Source organism: Podarcis melisellensis (assembly GCF_964234715.1).
Source record: "Podarcis melisellensis genome assembly, chromosome: Z".
Lineage (NCBI taxonomy): Eukaryota > Metazoa > Chordata > Lepidosauria > Squamata > Lacertidae > Podarcis > Podarcis melisellensis.
In genome coordinates, this window is record NC_138547.1 from 28,494,410 (window position 1) to 28,513,186 (window position 18,777).

The 18,777-nt window shown below is 41.5% G+C and overlaps 1 protein-coding gene across 1 annotated transcript in view; it reads right to left on the bottom strand.

Annotated features, from left to right (window-relative positions):
- The window catches only part of BRWD3 (bromodomain and WD repeat domain containing 3), a 75,030-nt gene that overhangs the window by 24,291 nt on the left and 31,962 nt on the right, over positions 1–18,777 (bottom strand). The window contains exons 17-22 of the mRNA XM_081897301.1: positions 17,852–18,077; positions 7,755–7,922; positions 7,452–7,635; positions 5,190–5,283; positions 2,792–2,941; positions 1,583–1,659 (exon numbers count right to left, since the gene is read on the bottom strand). Of these exons, the coding sequence (XP_081753427.1) occupies positions 1,583–1,659; positions 2,792–2,941; positions 5,190–5,283; positions 7,452–7,635; positions 7,755–7,922; positions 17,852–18,077 (899 nt within the window). The remainder of the gene's footprint in view (positions 1–1,582; positions 1,660–2,791; positions 2,942–5,189; positions 5,284–7,451; positions 7,636–7,754; positions 7,923–17,851; positions 18,078–18,777) is intronic.

Here is an 18,777-nt window from a genome sequence, read left to right on the forward strand (position 1 = left end):
CTCCACAAATGGCCAGAGCCAGGCCCCGACATCTGCAGGATGCCCAGCAGGTCGCGTCCCAGCCCCAAAGTTAGGTAAGGAACACTTACCTAACAAAGACCAAGAGCAGTGAAGCTGTTAAGAAAACAAATATGAGCCTGGACCAAAAAGCCCTTTACCAACCCTTGCCCCACCCGCAGCTGTAGCAAGATGGGTGGCATCTAGCCAGGTAAGCCCACCTACCCTGTGGGAGGGGGGGAGTGTAAAATTTTGGGATTCTGCAAGGGATTTTGGGATTTGTTTATGTGAGTCTGCTCTGTGCCTTTGTCTCTGCTTTGCAAAGGGCTAGGAGATATATTGATAATATTGTCCAATACCAGTTTCCAGACCACAATGCAATGACCATTTAAAAATAATTGACAATACATTGCAAATCACTGTGTGTGTCCGCGCGCACACACACACACGAGCACATGCACAGACATAACATGTGTTTGCCTGGTAGCAGTTGGCAGAAAGCTCGGTTTCATGAAGCCAGTGCCAATGCTGAGTCACTGACTTCCCTCCCAGATGTCGCAAAAGAAAAAAACCAAACATATTGCCCTATGTCGTTCACACCTCTTTCCTCCCTTGCTCCCGTGTGTGTGTGTGTGTGTGTGTGTGTGTGTGTGTGTGTGACTTACCACACATCCAATCTTTACACTCCCCACCCACCCAATTTCCATGCTCTTTCGCCCAGCCGCATGCCCAATCTTCACTCCCCCCACCAGCAGCTATCTCTAAAGACTGAGCCTTCACTCACCCTGCATAGTTCCATGTTTCAGACACTGTGATATATCACTAAATCACAATGTTTAGCTGGTGATATATCATGATGTTGAAAACCAGATATCACCCGGCCCTACATAAGTACCTGAGTAACCTCTCCCCCTTGGTTCAAGCAAGCATACTGTGTCTTGTCCTATTTGAACCTGGGCTATGCTTTACAAGTTGTAAGCCAGAAATAAGCCAAGGTTTATTACTGGTTTATTTCTGGCTTACTGCTTAGTTTGCATGAAATACATAAACCACACTTTACATTCATACAATATGACAAAGCATACTTGACTCATTTGAGCCAAGGTGGGGGGTGGGGAGAATTGGGAGAAACTATTGTAATTAAAAACATGGTTTAAAATGTGCAATTGAGGCATTACTATAGAGACGTGTCACTCTAGACACACGTGTGTTTAATTCTGGGGGCCATCAAATATGTTATATGAATTTATAAGTTATTTACTTTTTTCCTTTACATTTTTTACAGCTTGGCTGTTGATCTGCTGTGATTATCTTGTTCAGACTCTGCAGAGGATGAGACTAACAACAAGGGGAAGCAGGTAAACTGAAAGGAAGAAGTTAGCACTCACAAGTTTATTTGCTATCAGTTTAGCAGATAAAAATCTGCACTAATTTCTGTTACTTGTACAAAATTCTTGTTGTTGAGCAGCAAAATGTTCCTATGTAGAGCTGTGCACAACGTGCCCTCCCCACATTAGGTGGCCTTGTATCAAGCAGCACATTCATTGCGAAATATTCCCCTTTAAAACAGAGTAAGAGAAATTACCTAGAGCTGCTTTCACTTTGCCATGCAGTGACATTGTCGTCCACAGACGCATCACTTGTGCCACCTGTGTCATCTTCCTGAGAGGGGAAGAAAAGAGAAAGCTTTGTCCATTTGCTCCATCACTTTGCTACAGTCACAAATTTGCTAGCAGAAAGATGAGTTCCCTCTCATATTGCACACCTCCTGTTACGTGTAGGTCTAAAAGACACTGTCAATAACTAAACGGGGAAGGGCTGCAGCTCAGTGGTAAAGCATCTGTTTTGAATGCAGAAAGTCCCAACATCTTCAGGTAAGGCTGAGAGAGACTCCTGCCTGAATTCCTGGAGAGCTGCTGTTGCCAGTCAGTGTAGGCAACACTGAGCTAGATGGACCAATGGTCTCACTTAGTATACAGCAGCTTCTTATCTTCTCAAACTGACTCAGAGGAGTGCAAAGAAAGCACCTGTGTCCGTCTTTTGTCATAAACTGTAAAATCCAAAGCTGAGCATTAAGCAAAGCTTTAGTAACTGCTCTTGACATTAGATACAGCGGGCGAACAGAAAACTGCAAGGGAAAACATCTTCCATGAAGATCAAAGCTGCCATTACAGCATTCCAGAACTAGCAGAGTGCCAGACTCATAACAGCAGTCCTGTTAAGGGCAAACAGCCAGCATTTCTCCCCCCAGAATGTTTGCAGACCTGCAGATTGGACTCAAATAGCAATAAGGGGGGATAGCTGAATTAATAATTATACTTAGCATCTGTAAGCATCTTATTATAAGTGTTATAAGGATTACAATTAAGAGAAGAGCTGTAATTCTTACAGCAACCCTATGAGGTCATACTATCACCCATATTCTCAGACAAGCATGCTTTGCATAAAGCCACCCAGTAAGTTCATGATAAAGGCAACATCTGAATTAGAGGTTTCTGTTTCATAGCATCTTAGCCACTACGCTACACAAACTCCAACCATAACAATTTGAGGGTGATCTAAATAGCTGGTAGGGGTTTTCGTACTGGCAAAACCAACCTGTTCACAGATCACTGCCAGCTCCTAATTGTCCAACTGAATTTGTCTTGAACTCATTTCCAGTCTTACTTCTGCTAATTGTGACAAAACTCTAACTCCAACATTTTGATCATATTTGGTAATGGTTTAAAGTCCACTGTTTATTTTAATGCTTTCCCCCACTAACACGATTTAATATAATAACCAGACACCTGACCTCAGAAGAGCTTTCAGAGTCTTCCTGAGTATGTGAGCTTCTTCGTACACCTTGTGAATGATGATCAAAGGTGGAGCGTGTTTGGTAAGCATGCTGACGCTTGCGTTGGTTTCTTCGCAAAGATCGCCCACTGCCGGGTTGATAATCACACTTTCACAGTACCAGGGAAGAACAGAACACAGAAATTTGAGATTACAGAGGAAAGTTTGCAGCATCAAACATCAAGATTGACCAAATCTATGCAATAATGTAGGGCTGGCTCATGCCTGTAATGCTGAACTATGGCTCTCTAACAGGTGAGCATTTTTATTCAAAACTTTGGTTGAAGTATTTGAAACATCCATTTTAGCCAGTAAAAGGGTCTGTTTCATTATTCCAGCCTTAAATATTCATTGTGTAGATAAAGTTCTTTTCCTCACTGTACCCAAACCCCCAAGTGTTTCAGGAGCATACTGCAGTATAAGCTATAATAAACCCACAACCAATGCAAATTAAACAACTGAGCTAAAAGCAGAAGTAGGGAACCTGTGGCCCTCCAAATGTCAGACTCCAACTCCCATCAGAGACCAGAGGTGATGGGATATTTATTGGCAGGGAGGCCATGAGTAGCACAGTGAACAGGACACCATCAGAATCCTTAACCGGCCTCATGTGTTCAACACAAGTTACAAACACTTTAGATCTGTACTTAGGCGGGGGTGGGGTGGGGAACAAGAAACTTGGGGGAGAGAGACTGAATTCTTATAAACTATACAGTGGCACCTTGGTAGTCGAACAGCTTGAGTCCCGAACAAATCGGCTCCTGAACGCCGCAAACCTGGTTTGCGAACATTTTTCGGAAAATGAACATCCGAAGGGGCTTCCGATTGAGTGCAGGAAACTCGCCTCAGTTTTTGAACCAAGCCGAGCCTTGGTTTTCGAACTGTTTCGGGAGTCAAATGGACTCCTGGAACAGATTAAATTCGAGAACCAAGATACCACTGTACATGGGGGGGGGGGAGAGAGAATCTGGTCTGATGTTGCCCTGAACACTTAGACAGGCAAAGATTGGGGGGGGGGCACAACTCTGCCCCTGCTGGCCCAAACTGTGGGTGAATGAGATTATATTTAAAACTGGTCTGATGTTTAACAGCAGTATCTTCAGGCTTGAGGGCTGGCTGACAGGACACTGGTTCCCCAGTTGGAGGAGGAAGAGCCAGCATGCAGCAATCAACAATTAAGCATTCAACGCCCTCTGTATCTGCCCTGTCTCATGCCTTACACCATACCTCCTACTACTTGCAACCACTGTAATTGGAGCCTCCTTGCTCTCCCTATCTAATCCCTTACTCTTAAAAAGATAAAGGACCCCTGACAGTTAAGTCCAGTCGTGATCGACTCTGGGGTTGCGGTGCTCGTCTCGCTTTTCTGGCCAAGGGAGCCGACATTTGTCTGCAGATCATGTGGCCAGCATGACTAAGCCACTTCTGGCAAAACCAGAGTGTGGGAGTCATAATGCCAGAGGCAGAGGTTTGTAAATACTGCAGGGTGCCCCCTGACATTCCTCTGGGCAATGATTACCTTACAAGGAGAGGGGAGTGTCAAGCCTTGACCGGATGAGGTAACAGGAGACATTGGAATGCAGCCATGCGGCTGGACAGAAGAAAGGAGAATAAATCGGAGAAGGGCAGACGGAGGGGCTGCTCTCTCTCTTATCATGGAAATATTACTGGCTTTCTGCATCTTTATTTTACCCTAAAGAAGTGCCACTTGTAACAGCTGGCTCCAACACCAGAGCAGCACACGGAAACGCCATTTACCTTCCCGCCGGAGCGGTACCTATTTATCCACTTGCACTTTGATGTGCTTTCAAACTGCTAGGTTGGCAGGAGCTGGGACAGAGCAACGGGACCTCACCCCATCGCAGGGATTCAAACTACCAACCTTCTGATCAGGAAGCCCTAGGCTCAGTTGTTTAGACCACAGCACCACCCACGTCCCCAATCCCTTACTCTTACTGTCAATTTATTAATGTATATGAATATACATGGAGTTTATCCATTTATCTGTGTAGTCTGAGGACATGAACCCACTTGCATCATTCTTCCTAAGATGAGGAGGCCCAAATGAGATAGCCTCCAGTTCCCTGGCTCTCTACTCAGAAGTCAAGTTTAAAGCTACGCTAAGCTTATTCATCATATTATGCACCACCAGCCTCATTCCCCTGCAATTTATGTGGAACTTTGCTCTTTTGCACAAGCTTAGATACTCCCTAAAAAATCCTGGACGCCTGTGGTATTTCAGCCCTTCCTCCCAATAGCACTGCCCACCAAAGCATTAAGATCCTATATCTGTGCTTGGCTAGCTAGCTCTTAGCATGGAATACAAAGGATTTCTGAAAACAAGCAAAATTTCTCACCCTTTGTAAAGTATGGGAAGGCTTTCTCTTCTTTTCAAGAGTATACAGATGAATTTCTAATTCGCCTTTTGCAGCTCGGCATTCCTCTTGAACTCTTAAGAAGATGGTAAGTTTGGGTTAATCTTTGAACCTTTAAACATGTGCTTAGATTTTCATCACCCTGGCTTCCAAGCTTTTTTTTTTTTTGCTGGGGGGGGATTCAGAATTTTCCCCATCTATTGAAGCTAGTGTACTTCAATCTAGAATTCTATATGCACTCCTGCTATGTGTTCATTTCAACAGAGAGATTAGATCTGCATGCACAAAAGAAAGACGCAACAGCCACCACTTAATTGAACGGGGAAACTGTTCTGGATGAGAAAATTTGATGCGCAAACTGGAGCTTGCTCAGCCAGGATAGTTGGTGGATAAGTGTGGTCTTTATTTTGCACTTAAAGAACAGACGTCAGTGCAGGGTGGCTAAAAATGTAATCCTGTGCAATTTCCTGTGGCAGGCCACAGTGAGCACAGCAGAGTTTATTCCTGAGTTCACATGTATAAGATTTCATGCGCAAAGCTACCATTTCTCAAAACTGCAAATTTAATGGGAAAAGAGAAAAAATATTATGCTTTTAGGACTTTTTGAGCAAATCAAATGGTCTTTGATTAGAGCAGTTGTGGGAAACCTTTCCCAATTGGTGAACTGGATCCTGAGCTCCCCCACCCGGGGAAGGCCACTTTGACAGATGAGGAGGACTGCCCACCTATCAATCATCTGCCATCAGCATGACACCAAGCAGTCAATTTTTTCCTTTGTAGCACAAACTGAGCTCAAGCTGTGCTGCAAGGAAAAACCCAATCCAAAGTTACCACTGATAAGCTGATAAGGCACTGTTCAAGCCTGGCTTTTGGCTGATTCCAACCAGTTTGCTGTTACTCTCAAACAGCTGATCTGCAGCAACAGCAAGTCTCCCTTGCGAAAGAAGTGCACTTTAAGGCTCCAAATTGTTCACTGGCAGCTACATCACAAATGACGTCAGGTGTGGGGCAAGTGGGTGTGGTCTTGGAAAATGGCTTTGTGGGCCAAACAGGGACTTGTACTAGGTCTAATCAGGCCTGTGGGCTAGAGGTTCTTCATTTCCAGATTAGAGGGATCCTTACAGCAGCGTCTCTAGGAAGGGGTAATTTATCAAACAATGCCCCTTGCAATTCTACAAGGACTGGAACAAAGGTGTATAGAGTGCTGTGTTTCTGTGGTGCTGCAACTGGTGTATTCATGTTCCAAGTCCAGCAAAAGCAAGGGAACACTAGAGAAAAGCAACACAGCTATGTAAACACTATACTTGGGGCCTTGTTGCTTAACCCACCAAACCACACCTCTCTGCTGCCTATGTCTGTCAATTTCCAGTATGAACTGGTGAAGAACCAGCCTTGACCTATGCATTTGTTACCTGGGCTGTTGTAACATACTCCCTCAATGAAGATGGAATAATTAAAGCTTGGTCACTCCCTTTCTAAAACAACCAAGAATTCAGATATTCTCTGCATGTGGTAGTGTATAATATAAACCTGCAGCAAGGCCTCTTGATGCTGGGGAGTGCAGTGAAAACCTATTCCCCTAGCTAGGCAGAAATCAAAGCTGAGGCACAATGGAGACAAAAACTGTTTCTATTAACATACATTCAAAAAGGATAACGCTTGAAGGTTTCACTATTAAAGGCACAGTATTTATTTTCTCTCTGAAATGCCGTTTTAGGTTTAAACTTCACTTATAATTCTCTACAACAGAACTGTTTCTATTAAAAGTATCTCCTCCTACAATTACTATTTGCTTTCCCTCTTCCTAAAGTATCTCTATCCTCTTTCTCAGTCTATTTCCTCCACCTGAGGAAATTAAACAGGCTTATCCTGCCAGACAGACCCCTAAGCACACCTAGCTACCTTTGTAGCCAGGCTCTATCTGCCATGTAAACTTTCAAATTTCTTTACCAGCCCCATACACTCCTGATTGGCTGTTTCTCTCCCCTGCCATGACTGGCTAAGGGTTTCCAAGATGGTTACCTACAGGTATGTCCGTCAGTTAAACCTCCTACTTTGGCCTAGGTTTAGAAAAGCTAAAGAAGGGAGTTGGTGTGACAGCAAACAAACAAACAAACAAACAAACAAACAAACATACTCTGCTGATCTGTAACATGGGTGAGTTCCTTAAAACGATTCCAGGAAGATCATGGCACACACATACATAAAGACAAAACCTGAAATAATTCTAAACATTGTTTTTACCTGCTAACCCCAGGATGCAGCTCGTTCACCACCACTCTCCTACTCCATGCCATGAGATCCCTCTCGGTGGCCATCTGACTTCTAGGAGCGTTGTGGTGCATCTGCCGAACACCTTCAATCTGACCACTCCGTCTGAGCCCAACATTTGGGGGGGAAGCTATATCCAAACTTGGACTTCTCAAAGCTACCAAAACAAACCAGAAGACTAATCAACTTCCCCCACCGTGTTTGTTGTATCAAAAGAAGACCAATGAACACTGAATCCTTCTACACCTGTCTAGAAGAATAACAGATGACTCTTACTATTAGCAGGCTGCAATCTGATTTGCAGAAGATTTGAAGTAGCTTCTCTTCCATTAAGTCTTCTCTGATCTTGCTCTCGTTGTAGCTCCCTGATCATTCCATCAAGGATGCTTTCTTCTTGGTCATTAGTTTGCTGCCCAATCACCTGCTCCACAACTTCACCATCACCTTTGCAAGAAAAAGAGCATCAAGTGAGCATTCCGAGATGTACAACAATACTTTATTAGAGTGAATGCCAAAAGCTGTGCCATGGGAGACCCCGAAGCAGGTTACCATGTGCCCATCAAGAACCTTGTGCTAGCCAGTGAGCCCGCATGCTAGTACTGAACTGAACTATTTTTCCTTGACACACAGGTGAAAGAAGAGCCCCGTGCAACTCAGAAGACTGCATTCTCCATTTAAAGTAAGAATTAAACGTAGGAACCGCTTGCTCATTAAAAAAAAGGAACTGTCGTCTGGCTAGGTGTTTATGTATGCACAATATTCATCTTGCCTGCAGGTTTAGGATCCTATCCAACGCAGAGCCTGGAGGTCTCTTTGGAGGTCAAGGCTTGTGATCCTGCAGATAAACCTTACTCCATCTGGACTGGAAGAATCTCACAGTAGTTTGAAAACAACCTGAAGAACCCCATCTCAGGGTCAACTCACTCGTCCCCCCATAATCCATCAAACCCTTCTTTCAGTTCCTGATTCCCACCCACCACCAGGTCTCAAGAGCAAATGCAGCAACAGACCTGACAGAAAGTCCAAGGGGCCAGAGGAGCACCTACTTGGCTCACAGACAGATCTATTGCTGCAAGTCTACGTGGAAGGGACTACCTGGGGGGAGGAAGGTGATCCTGCTGCAAACAATGACCTAGCAGAGCAACTGACAGTGATTATAAGTCTTCTCTGAACCTGTACTGGGTTAACATATCATCACTGTCATAATCTTATTTGTATGCCACCATTCCATTCCATAGTTAGAAACCATGACTCCAGCTCCAGCCTGGATCAGCACCAACTGGAAGCAGATCACCCCTATGGATTCAATCTTTTACACCTTTGACCAGATCTCATTTGTGTTGTGTATTTGATTTTTCCAAGTCTCCCTTGTATTGTGTAATTTTCTGGCCTCACTCTGCTAAAACGTTTCTGCAGGTGATTAAACCTATCTATAAAGGTTAAAACGTAATGCACCTGATGAAATGGTATCTGACCAACAAATATGATACAATAAGTCTGTAGGTCTTTAAGGTGCCACTAGACACTGTTTTTCATTCTTCTTTATTTTATTCTGAAACAGACTAACACAGCTCCCACTCTGGAAATTGTTTCTAAAGGTATTATTGTCACACTTGTCCTAGGACAGTGCTACTCAAAGTGGTAGTCCCTGGACTACTGCCAGTCCATGGGCCATCAGCTGCTAGTCCATCATGAGTTTCCTGCCCTCCTTACTGAATGTGTGGGTGTCTTGCACCAAGCAGCAGATCGTGCCGCCACTGCCACCTCTCTTTCTGCTTTTCACTGCTTCCCACCAGCTTGAGCAGAGGTGAGTCTTTCATGGAGCACTAGGCCTTGCAGTCTTCCAGGCCTGACTGTCTGACTGGGCAGGTATGATGACAGTGACACTATTCTCTGACCAGTCAAGAGAGGGGTGAACGAGAAAGGGGAAAAGACCTTCATCAGATCACCCAATAAGAGTTGTGGGGAGAGGAAAATATTATTTTGACTTCTTGGGGGGAGGGATTGGACTGCAGCCCCGTGTGAGTTCACTTGAGCCCTGTATAAGGAAGCACCTACAGGCTGTTCTAATCTGAATCACAGGAACAGGAGTGTAGCCAGTGATGGAGCTAAATTTTTGGGGCCCTGAGGCTTGAAATGTTGTGGGGGCCCTTCGCAACCAGCAACAAACCACTTCCTCAATAGGGTTTTTCCACAACTGATCAATTTAAAAAAAATTTACTACATCTCAGATATTGATTTAAATTGCTGTACTGAATTATCTCACATGTACAAGTCACTGGTGTGAATAAAAATTTCCTTTGCCTTTTAGTTTCCAAGCTACCTTAACACTCCATCTTTATAACATCTGAACTACTGACTCTCAAACTTCAGGATTGTTGAAATCTATATAACAAAAAAATTAATCAATTTGAGTTGTGTGACTCAAATTGGGTCTATTTTAAGCAATATTGGCTAAAGTCAGTATTAGGGCCCCTCTAAGACTAGGGGCCCTGAAGCTTAAGCTTCATTAGTTTCATAGTAGAGGACGCCCCAGAGTGTAGATGCATGTAAACGGATCAGGATCCTGCCTCATGAGAGCCTTTTCTTTGGGAAACACTCAGCTGAATCCTGAACATCTCTGCACATTCATTCACATAAGCTCCACTGCACTGGCTTACTCCCAAATACAAGGAGTGTGCATGACACCTTTCTTCCCCACTGCTAATCTTTGCAAGCATATCTATCAGATAAACAAGACCAGAATATTTTTCAAAATTACTTTTTTTAAAACACACATCTACACACACTTTCCCAGATTTATTTATTTTTTATTCCTTTTCAATAGCTGGTAGTTAGATGTTGTGGGTCACCATGGATGGGGTAATGCAATACAGATTTATCACAAATAATTCTAATTGTATCTGTATTGGATCAGTTCTCTAAATCTACACTCTGGTGTTAACTTCATTTCTATCGGAGTCCGTATGGAAAGTGACCCTTACTTCTGTCTACATGCGACCCAGTAAATAAGATCTTGAAGCCTGGTAACTCTGATCAGGCCTCTGATAGTATTTTGAAAAGGATTAGATAGTCCCCACAATTCGAAGGAACCAAATTCCTGGACTCAAGACAAAATGTTACACTTGAGAACAACCCTTAGTAACTCACATTCTATTAAGGTAGTAATAACAGCTTACTCCCAAGTAATAGACAACTGTGGTACAATAGCTAAGCCTGCATCTGTTACCCTCTCTAATCCCTCCCCTTGGTTTGACCAGGAATGCTATACAGAGAAAAGATTGCTCAGAATATTGTTCAGAGACCTTTGCAAAAAGGGTGACGATAAAACCAAAAAAACCTATTTTACTCGTAGGAAGTTATATAATGAACTTATTGCTAAGAAGAAGAAAATATACCATCAGAATAAATGGTCACACTTAATAAATGCAGTAAAAGTGAATGATCATAAAACCTTCTGGCAAATAACCTCTGGCTACCAGAATACTATTTTTTAATTGTACCTACCATTCCCTCCCAAACCTGGGTGGACTACTATTTTAAAATACTCAAAATCTCACCCTGCTTTCTTCCAAATGCTGATGAGCCTGACCTCTTTACAATACCAAACTTGCCCCCAGTAAGCTCAGACAAAATTATGGAGCTTATTGCAGAACTAAAACCCCGTAAGGCCCCTGGCTCTGATGGGATTTCTGCTGAGGTTTTGAAAAAAGTATGCACATCGGTGGACATCACCACTTGCTAACCTTTTAACTCTTAAAGATGAATATGGAATTATACCATAATCGTGGTTAACTTCTGTAATCATCCCAATTTATAAAAAAGGTGATCCTGAACAGCCGTGTAATTATCACCCTATCGGTCTCCTGTCCACTATAAGTAAACTCTAAACATTTAGAGCACTATCTGTTGGATTGGATTAAAAGGAATAGAATTATTGGTCCTTAAAACATAGGAAAGTGTTAATTAATAAACGGTTGGGAAATGAATTTGAAACCTTGGATAAGGTAAAGAAAAGAGGTGTGGTACTGTATATCAGCAACAAAATAGAAGCTAAAACAATGTTTAAGGATGAGGAGGGGAGGATGATAGGGGTTAATATCAATTGGCAAGGGGAAAAGATGATGGTAGTAGGGATTTATGCCCCGAATGGTAGCAAAACTGAATTCTTTAAAAGTTTAGAAGAAAAATTAATGGAATATGCAGACCAAAAGATAATCATAATGGGTGATATGAACGCAGTTGTTTCGCTGGAGATGGATAGACTTAGAGATGGAGTAAACAAAGAAGGGAAGTTACCAAAATCCTTTTTCACCATGGTGGATAACTGCAGTTTAGTGGACATCTGGCGTCTTAGACACCCACTTGAAAAACAATTTACCTTTCATTCAGAACCTAACCAATCACTTTCACGAATAGATCAGATTTGGATTTCAAAAGAACTATGCTCAAGAGTCAGATCTATAGAAATAAGACCGAAAATAATATCAGACCACAATCCATTAGAAATGGAATTGGAAAGCTTAGAGACAAGAACCTTTAGATGGAGATTAAAAGACTATCTGTTAGACGATCAGAAGGTGGTGGAAATGGCAAGGAAAAAACTATCAGAGTACTTTAAGGATAACTGTGACAAAGGCACAAAGGACAACATAATTTGGGACGCAAGTAAGGCGGTAATAAGAGGGTTCTTTATTCAACAGAATGCAATCAAAAATAGGAATAGAGAGAAGAATAAAGAGGAAATTCTAAGACAGATAATGGAAAACGAACAAAAATTAGTTCAAAAGCCCAACTGCCCAAAAACAAAGGAAAAAATAAAAATCTTACAAACTCAGTTTGCCACAATACTAAACAGAGAGGTAGAGTGGAACATTAAAAGACTTAGGCAAAGAAATTTCGAATTTGCGAACAAACCAGGCAAATGGCTTGCCTGGCAAACTAAAAAGAGGAAAGAGCAAGGGATAATTAACAAAATAATAACAGACGGGGAAGAAAGAACTGACCCCAAAGGAATCAGGAGTGAGTTCCTTAACTACTATAGAAATTTGTATAAAGACCAAGAGAGAGTCGGCTTGAGGAAGATAGATAGATTTCTGAAGGAGAAAGGGGGACAAAAAATCCCAACAGAAGGAAAACGAAGATTAAATACCCCAATTGAAAATGAGGAAATAGAGGAGTTAATTAGGGACCTAAAGAGGGGTAAAGCACCAGGTCCAGATGGATTTACTGCTGGTTATTATAAAGAAATGAAATCTATATTGGTGGGACCCCTGAAAAAGACTATGAATAACATCTTAAAGAAAGGAGAAATTCCGGAAACTTGGAAGGAAGCATACATCACGTTTATCCCCAAACAGGACGCGGACCTAACGCAAGTAAAAAATTACAGGCCAATCTCACTGTTGAATATAGATTATAAGATATTTGCAGGAATTCTAGCAAGAAGGTTAAAAAACGTCCTAGCAGATATTATCCATACAGACCAGGCAGGATTTCTGCCAGGCCGACAGATGAGAGACAATACAAGAAGTATTATCGACATGCTAGAATTCTTGTCTGTCAGGATTGACAAACAAGTTATCATGATGTTTATTGATGCCGAAAAGGCATTTGATAATGTCATATGGAATTTCATGCTGAGAAACCTAGAGTATATGGACGTAGGCAACGACTTTTTCAACGGGGTAAGGGCAATATACAAAGAACAGAAGGCCAAATTGATTGTAAACAATACGGTAACGGAAGAGATAAAGATACGAAAGGGAACAAGACAAGGATGCCCGCTCTCTCCGTTACTATTTATAACAGTATTAGAAGTCCTCCTAAATTCTATAAGACAAAATGGAAATATAAAAGGAGTGACTTTAGGACATAACGTATACAAAATCAAGGCCTTTGCGGACGACCTAGTAGTGATGACAGAAGACCCAGTAACCTCAACAAAAGAGTTACTGAAGGAGATAGAACTATTCGGAGAAGTGGCTGGGTTCAAACTAAACAAGACAAAAACAAAAATGATATGTAAAAATGTAGACCCAAGGACAATAGAATCAATCCAACAGCAAACGCAGATAGAGACGGCCAAAAAAGTTAAATATCTCGGCATCTGGCTAACATCTAAAAATATAGACCTATATAAAAATAATTATGAGCCAGTGTGGAGGGAAATAAAGAGAGATTTAGAAAAATGGGGACGGTTAAAACTGTCAATGTGGGGAAGGATTAACATAATTAAGATGAACGTCCTATCAAGATTAATGTTCCTATTCCAGACTATCCCTATAATAAAAGGGAGTAGGATTTTCAGAGAATGGCAGAGGTCAGTTTCGAGATTTATTTGGCAGGGCAGAAAACCCAGAATTCAATTCAAATTACTAACAGACGTAAGGGAAAGGGGGGGATTTGCCCTGCCAGATCTGAAATTGTACTACGAGGCATCGTGCCTGAGCTGGCTAAAGGATTGGGTCAAACTGGAAAATACGGAGCTACTCGATTTGGAGGGCTTCGATAACTGCTTCGGTTGGCACGCCTATTTGTGGAAGAACAAAATGAAAGTACATAAAGGTTTCAGTAACCATATCTTCAGAGGGTCGCTAATTGAAGTGTGGGAAAGATATAAAAACCTGCTGGAACCGAAAACACCACACTGGCTGTCACCCCTTGAAATAACAAGTATAAAAGTCACTAATATGAGAAGCAACTGGGCAACATACAATCAACTAGTAACAAAGGTAGATGGAAAGTGGAGAACCAAACCTTATGACCAAATAAAAGAATATGTTTACGATTGGCTCCACCACCAACAGGTAAACCAGATGCTTAGCAAGGATATTAAAGAAAGAGGCTATGCGGATAAAGACTCTAAATTTCAGACGGAGATAATAAACAACAAAGTGAAAAATATATCTAAGGTGTATAGAATGCTGTTAGACTGGAATCTAGCCGATGAGGAAGTCAAATCAGTGATGATCCGCTGGGCGAAAGATATAGGCCATAGTATACAATTCGAGGATTGGGAAAGGTTATGGAAGGACGGGTTGAACTTTACGGCGTGTACTGTGATAAAAGAAAACGTTATGAAGATGTTTTATAGGTGGCACCTGACACCTATGAAACTCTCAAAAATGTACAAGGTGGATAACAAGTGTTGGAGGTGCAAAGAGGTGGAGGGCTCCTTCTACCACATGTGGTGGGAATGCCGAAAAATAAAACAGTTTTGGGAGAAGGTATATACGGAATTAAAAAAGATACTAAAGTACACGTTTATAAAAAAACCGGAAATCTTCCTATTAGGGATACTACGACAAGAGATAAAAAAGGAAGATCACAGATTGGTATACTATGTGCTCGCGGCAGCAAGGGTTGTAATAGCTCAGAGGTGGAAACAGCAGGAAACCCAAACAGTGGAGGAGTGGAGAGTTAAACTATCGGAATATGCAGAGCTCGATAAATTAACGGGGAAAATTAGATATATAAAAGACCAAGTGTTCACTAAGGACTGGGGAAAGTACGTAGATTATCTGGAATGTATAAGTGAAGGGCAAATAACGCTAAAGGGATTTAAAGATGTACTGTGATAGATTATGGGATATTGTGTAAGGAAAATAGAGAACAAAAGTAGGTATAATGGCAATATCAACGATGAAACGTGTAACCCTATCTACTGCTTCGAATGATTTGCGGCCAAGCTGAAGGAAGTCCTGAAAGATATAGCCACGAATTAGGAGAGTTAAGAAAATAATAATTTTGTGTATTTTTGTATTTTTTATTTATTTTGATTGTATATTGTTTTTTTTTTATCCCTTTTTGTGTACCTTTTCCTTTACCTGTGTGTTAACCTTTGTTTTTTTTTTTTTTTTTTCATGGAATAACTAATAAAAATTTATATCGGAAAAAAAAAAGAATTATTGGTCCTTAACATTTGTAAATCAGATTTACAAAACAGAAATCAACTATTGATCACTGTCTCTCACTTGCCTTTCTAGCGGATAAGTATATGAAATCCGAAAGGGGAAATTTATATGTATTCTTGCCCCACATTTATTTAATCTATTTTTGAATGATATGAAACAACATCTACTCGTTGTGAATGGCAACCCTCCTAGGTTAGGATCTAAGGCAGTTCCTATGCATTGGGATCTAAGGCAGTTCCTATACAGTGGTACAGTGGTACAAACAGTCCTGCTTACGAACACATCGGGTTACAAACTCCACAAGCCCAGAAGTAGGTGTCCCGAGTTGTGAACTTTGCCCCGGGATACGAATGCAATCCGCTTCCGGGGCCACAGGAGGCCTATGTAGGGAATGTGCGCCTCAGGTTAAGAACACTTCAGGTTAAGAATGGACTTTCCAGAACGAATTAAGCTCGTAACCCGGAGGTACCACTGTACATTTATATGCAATGACACTGTCCTCCTCTCCTGCAGGTGGCGTTGTGGTCTAAACCACTGAGCCTCTTGGGCTTGCCGATCAGAAAGTCGGCAGTTCAAATCCTCACGACGGGGTGAGCGCCCGTTGCTTGTCCCAGCTCCTGCCAACCTAGCAGTTTGAAAGTATCCCAGTGTAAGTAGATAAATTGGTACCACTGCGGCAGGAAGGTAAACAGCATTTCCATGTGCTCTGGTTTCCATCACGGTGTTCCGTTGCACCAGAAGCAATTTAGTCATGCTGGCCACATTACCCGGAAAGCTGTCTGTGAACAAACACCAGCTCCCTCTGCATGAAGAAAGATGAGCGCCGCTCCCCACAGATGCCTTTGACTGGACTTAACCATCCAGGGGTCCTTTACCCCCTCTATTTTTTTTAACCTCTCCTGCACAAGAGTTCTAAAAGTTCTAAAAGCGTACTTTCATTACTGTCAAGGAAATCACCTATCGATTGATTATTGCCAAAGAGTTGGCATCCATCTAAATTGTGTATTGGTAATCAAGAAATCGAACAAGTTAAAAGCTTTAAATACTTAGGGATCACCTTTTACAATCTAAAATGGGTGACCATTTGTGCTCTGCAGCACAAACTAAACAATTCTGTTTTCTTGATGGTAAACAGAATGTGCCTGCAGCGGTTAGGCATATAGAGCAAAAACTGTATTGCAACTCCTTTATGGGATTTCCTTATGGATAACTGACTTTAACAACCAAGTCGAGGGTGTAGAGGCCTTCTTCCGACAAATTCTAGGGGCTCCAAAATGTGTCTCCTATCTGGCTATATGTTCAAAGTTAGGCCAGCATCTCCTAGAATCCAGGGGCTGAATTATGACTTTCAAATACTGGCTAAAAATTCATTTCAATACAGACCCGGAATGCTTACTAACTTCTTTATTGAGAGACACACATAATTCTACATCGTTTTCTGATATTACCCTCAAACACAGGCAAATAGAGATTGCAATAGATTCCCTTCTTCTATTGGATGGCTCACAAATCTTCTCTCTCATCAAGCAGAGGCTGCTAGATCATGAAATCCAAAAACTCCACCCCTCCCAGCCTTTTGTATGTTCACCTGCTTACTTAGGATTGCAGCCCAACCATGGAGTAATATTTAATTACTTTTCCGATTTAGAAACTCCATCGCATCACAGAGCTTTTATGCTAGCTTGTCTAAATGCATTCCCCTCATCTGTATTGTTTGGAAGGTTTCAAAAAATAGCTACAGCTACAACTTTATTTTGACAAAAAAAAATTTGTTGCTTAACATGGTTTCTAAATGATGAACAATAAGGTCACAAAAAGAATGCATTAGAGACAAAATCTGGTAAAGTAAACCATAAAATCAGAAGAAAAAAAACTTATTTAAATAATATCTGATGAAATAAGGTGTTACTCACCAAAAAGTCTTCACTTAAAGTAAGCCCAAAATTACATTCAGAAAGATTTACAGTGGCAAGCCCAACCATGTCTACAAGGAAGTAAATCTTACTGAATTTAAAGGGGCTGGCTTGTACATAAGTGGGTTTAAGACTGCATCTTTACTTATGAGTAAACAAAAAACAAAACACCTTTGACATTAAATTCAGAGGAAAGACTGCTGGTCTGCCTCATCAGGAGACCTATGTTATTACTAATATTTTAATAGATTATTTTTAATGTATGGTTTTCCCCCATGTAAGACAGAGAGGGACCCTTCTTTCTTGAGTTAACCCATATCCCAGCCTTACCCCAACCTGATGCCATCAAGAGGTTTTGGATTGCAATTCTCATCTGTTCCAGCCAGCATATATTGATAATCCAAACCATCTGAAGGCCAGCAGGATGAAGACTACCATACCCAAAAACAGAAACTTCTTAATAGGCATACTACATTCTAAGAAACTTCATAATAGGCAAGAAACACCTCTTCATTTCAGATTCTGTGATTTAAATATGGTCTACCGTTTGCCACATATCCCAGCTGAGGAATGAGTTGCTCATCGTTACAATTTTCCCGCCCTGGCACCAGTCGCTGGTATTTTGTGGGGTGAGGATTTCCATCCACATCAACTAAGAACGGGGGAGGCATGAGATGCGGTGCCTGTTGAGTTTGTTCATCTAGGACATAGTTATTCGCATCACGGATCAGAGGGCGGTAATCTGTGTGGAAGAACATCTGGTCCGGGATCTACATCGGACACAAACTTAGAAATCAGTACAAATACACAAACATTTCTTAATTCTTCTCATACAACGCATACTCTGTTAACTGTCTTTCTGGCTAGAAATTATCTGTCAAATGGTAATTCTCACCTTGGTCCCATCGGACTATTCAGACTACTTTAGAGGAGCAAACCTGCATGTGAACTATTTCTATGCACCACAAAAGCTTAGAATTAAGTGTCTTTTCTATGTGGTTTTCTTTTAAAAAAAAAAAAAGCAAGCACAGTTCTCACCCTTAGGACTACAAAGAAAAGCTTTAATGAAACATGAGGGTGGTATCCTTCAGAAACCACAGATATGAGGTCCTAAGTGGTCAACTTCAGGAGAAGGAGTTTAACAAACTTCTTTTTATAACCAATTCACTGCAAACTGTGTAATTTTCCAGTTTTCCTCCAAATTCAACTCAAGGTTCTGGTTTTGACTCAGAACCTTTATGGAGTGCACATCTCTCTAACACACTTTCACATCCTTAAATATTTTTAGGGCATTCCTGCTCAAAATTTCTGCCATAAATGGGTAGGTTAAACTTCCTAGTGGGCAGAACGGTTTTTTAAATAGTGCCCCTAACCTGTGAAATACACTGCCCAGGAGGAACGCCCTTGGCCAAAACTTGCTTTCTTAATCATTTTGAGTAATATTATTATTAATAATATTATTTATACCCC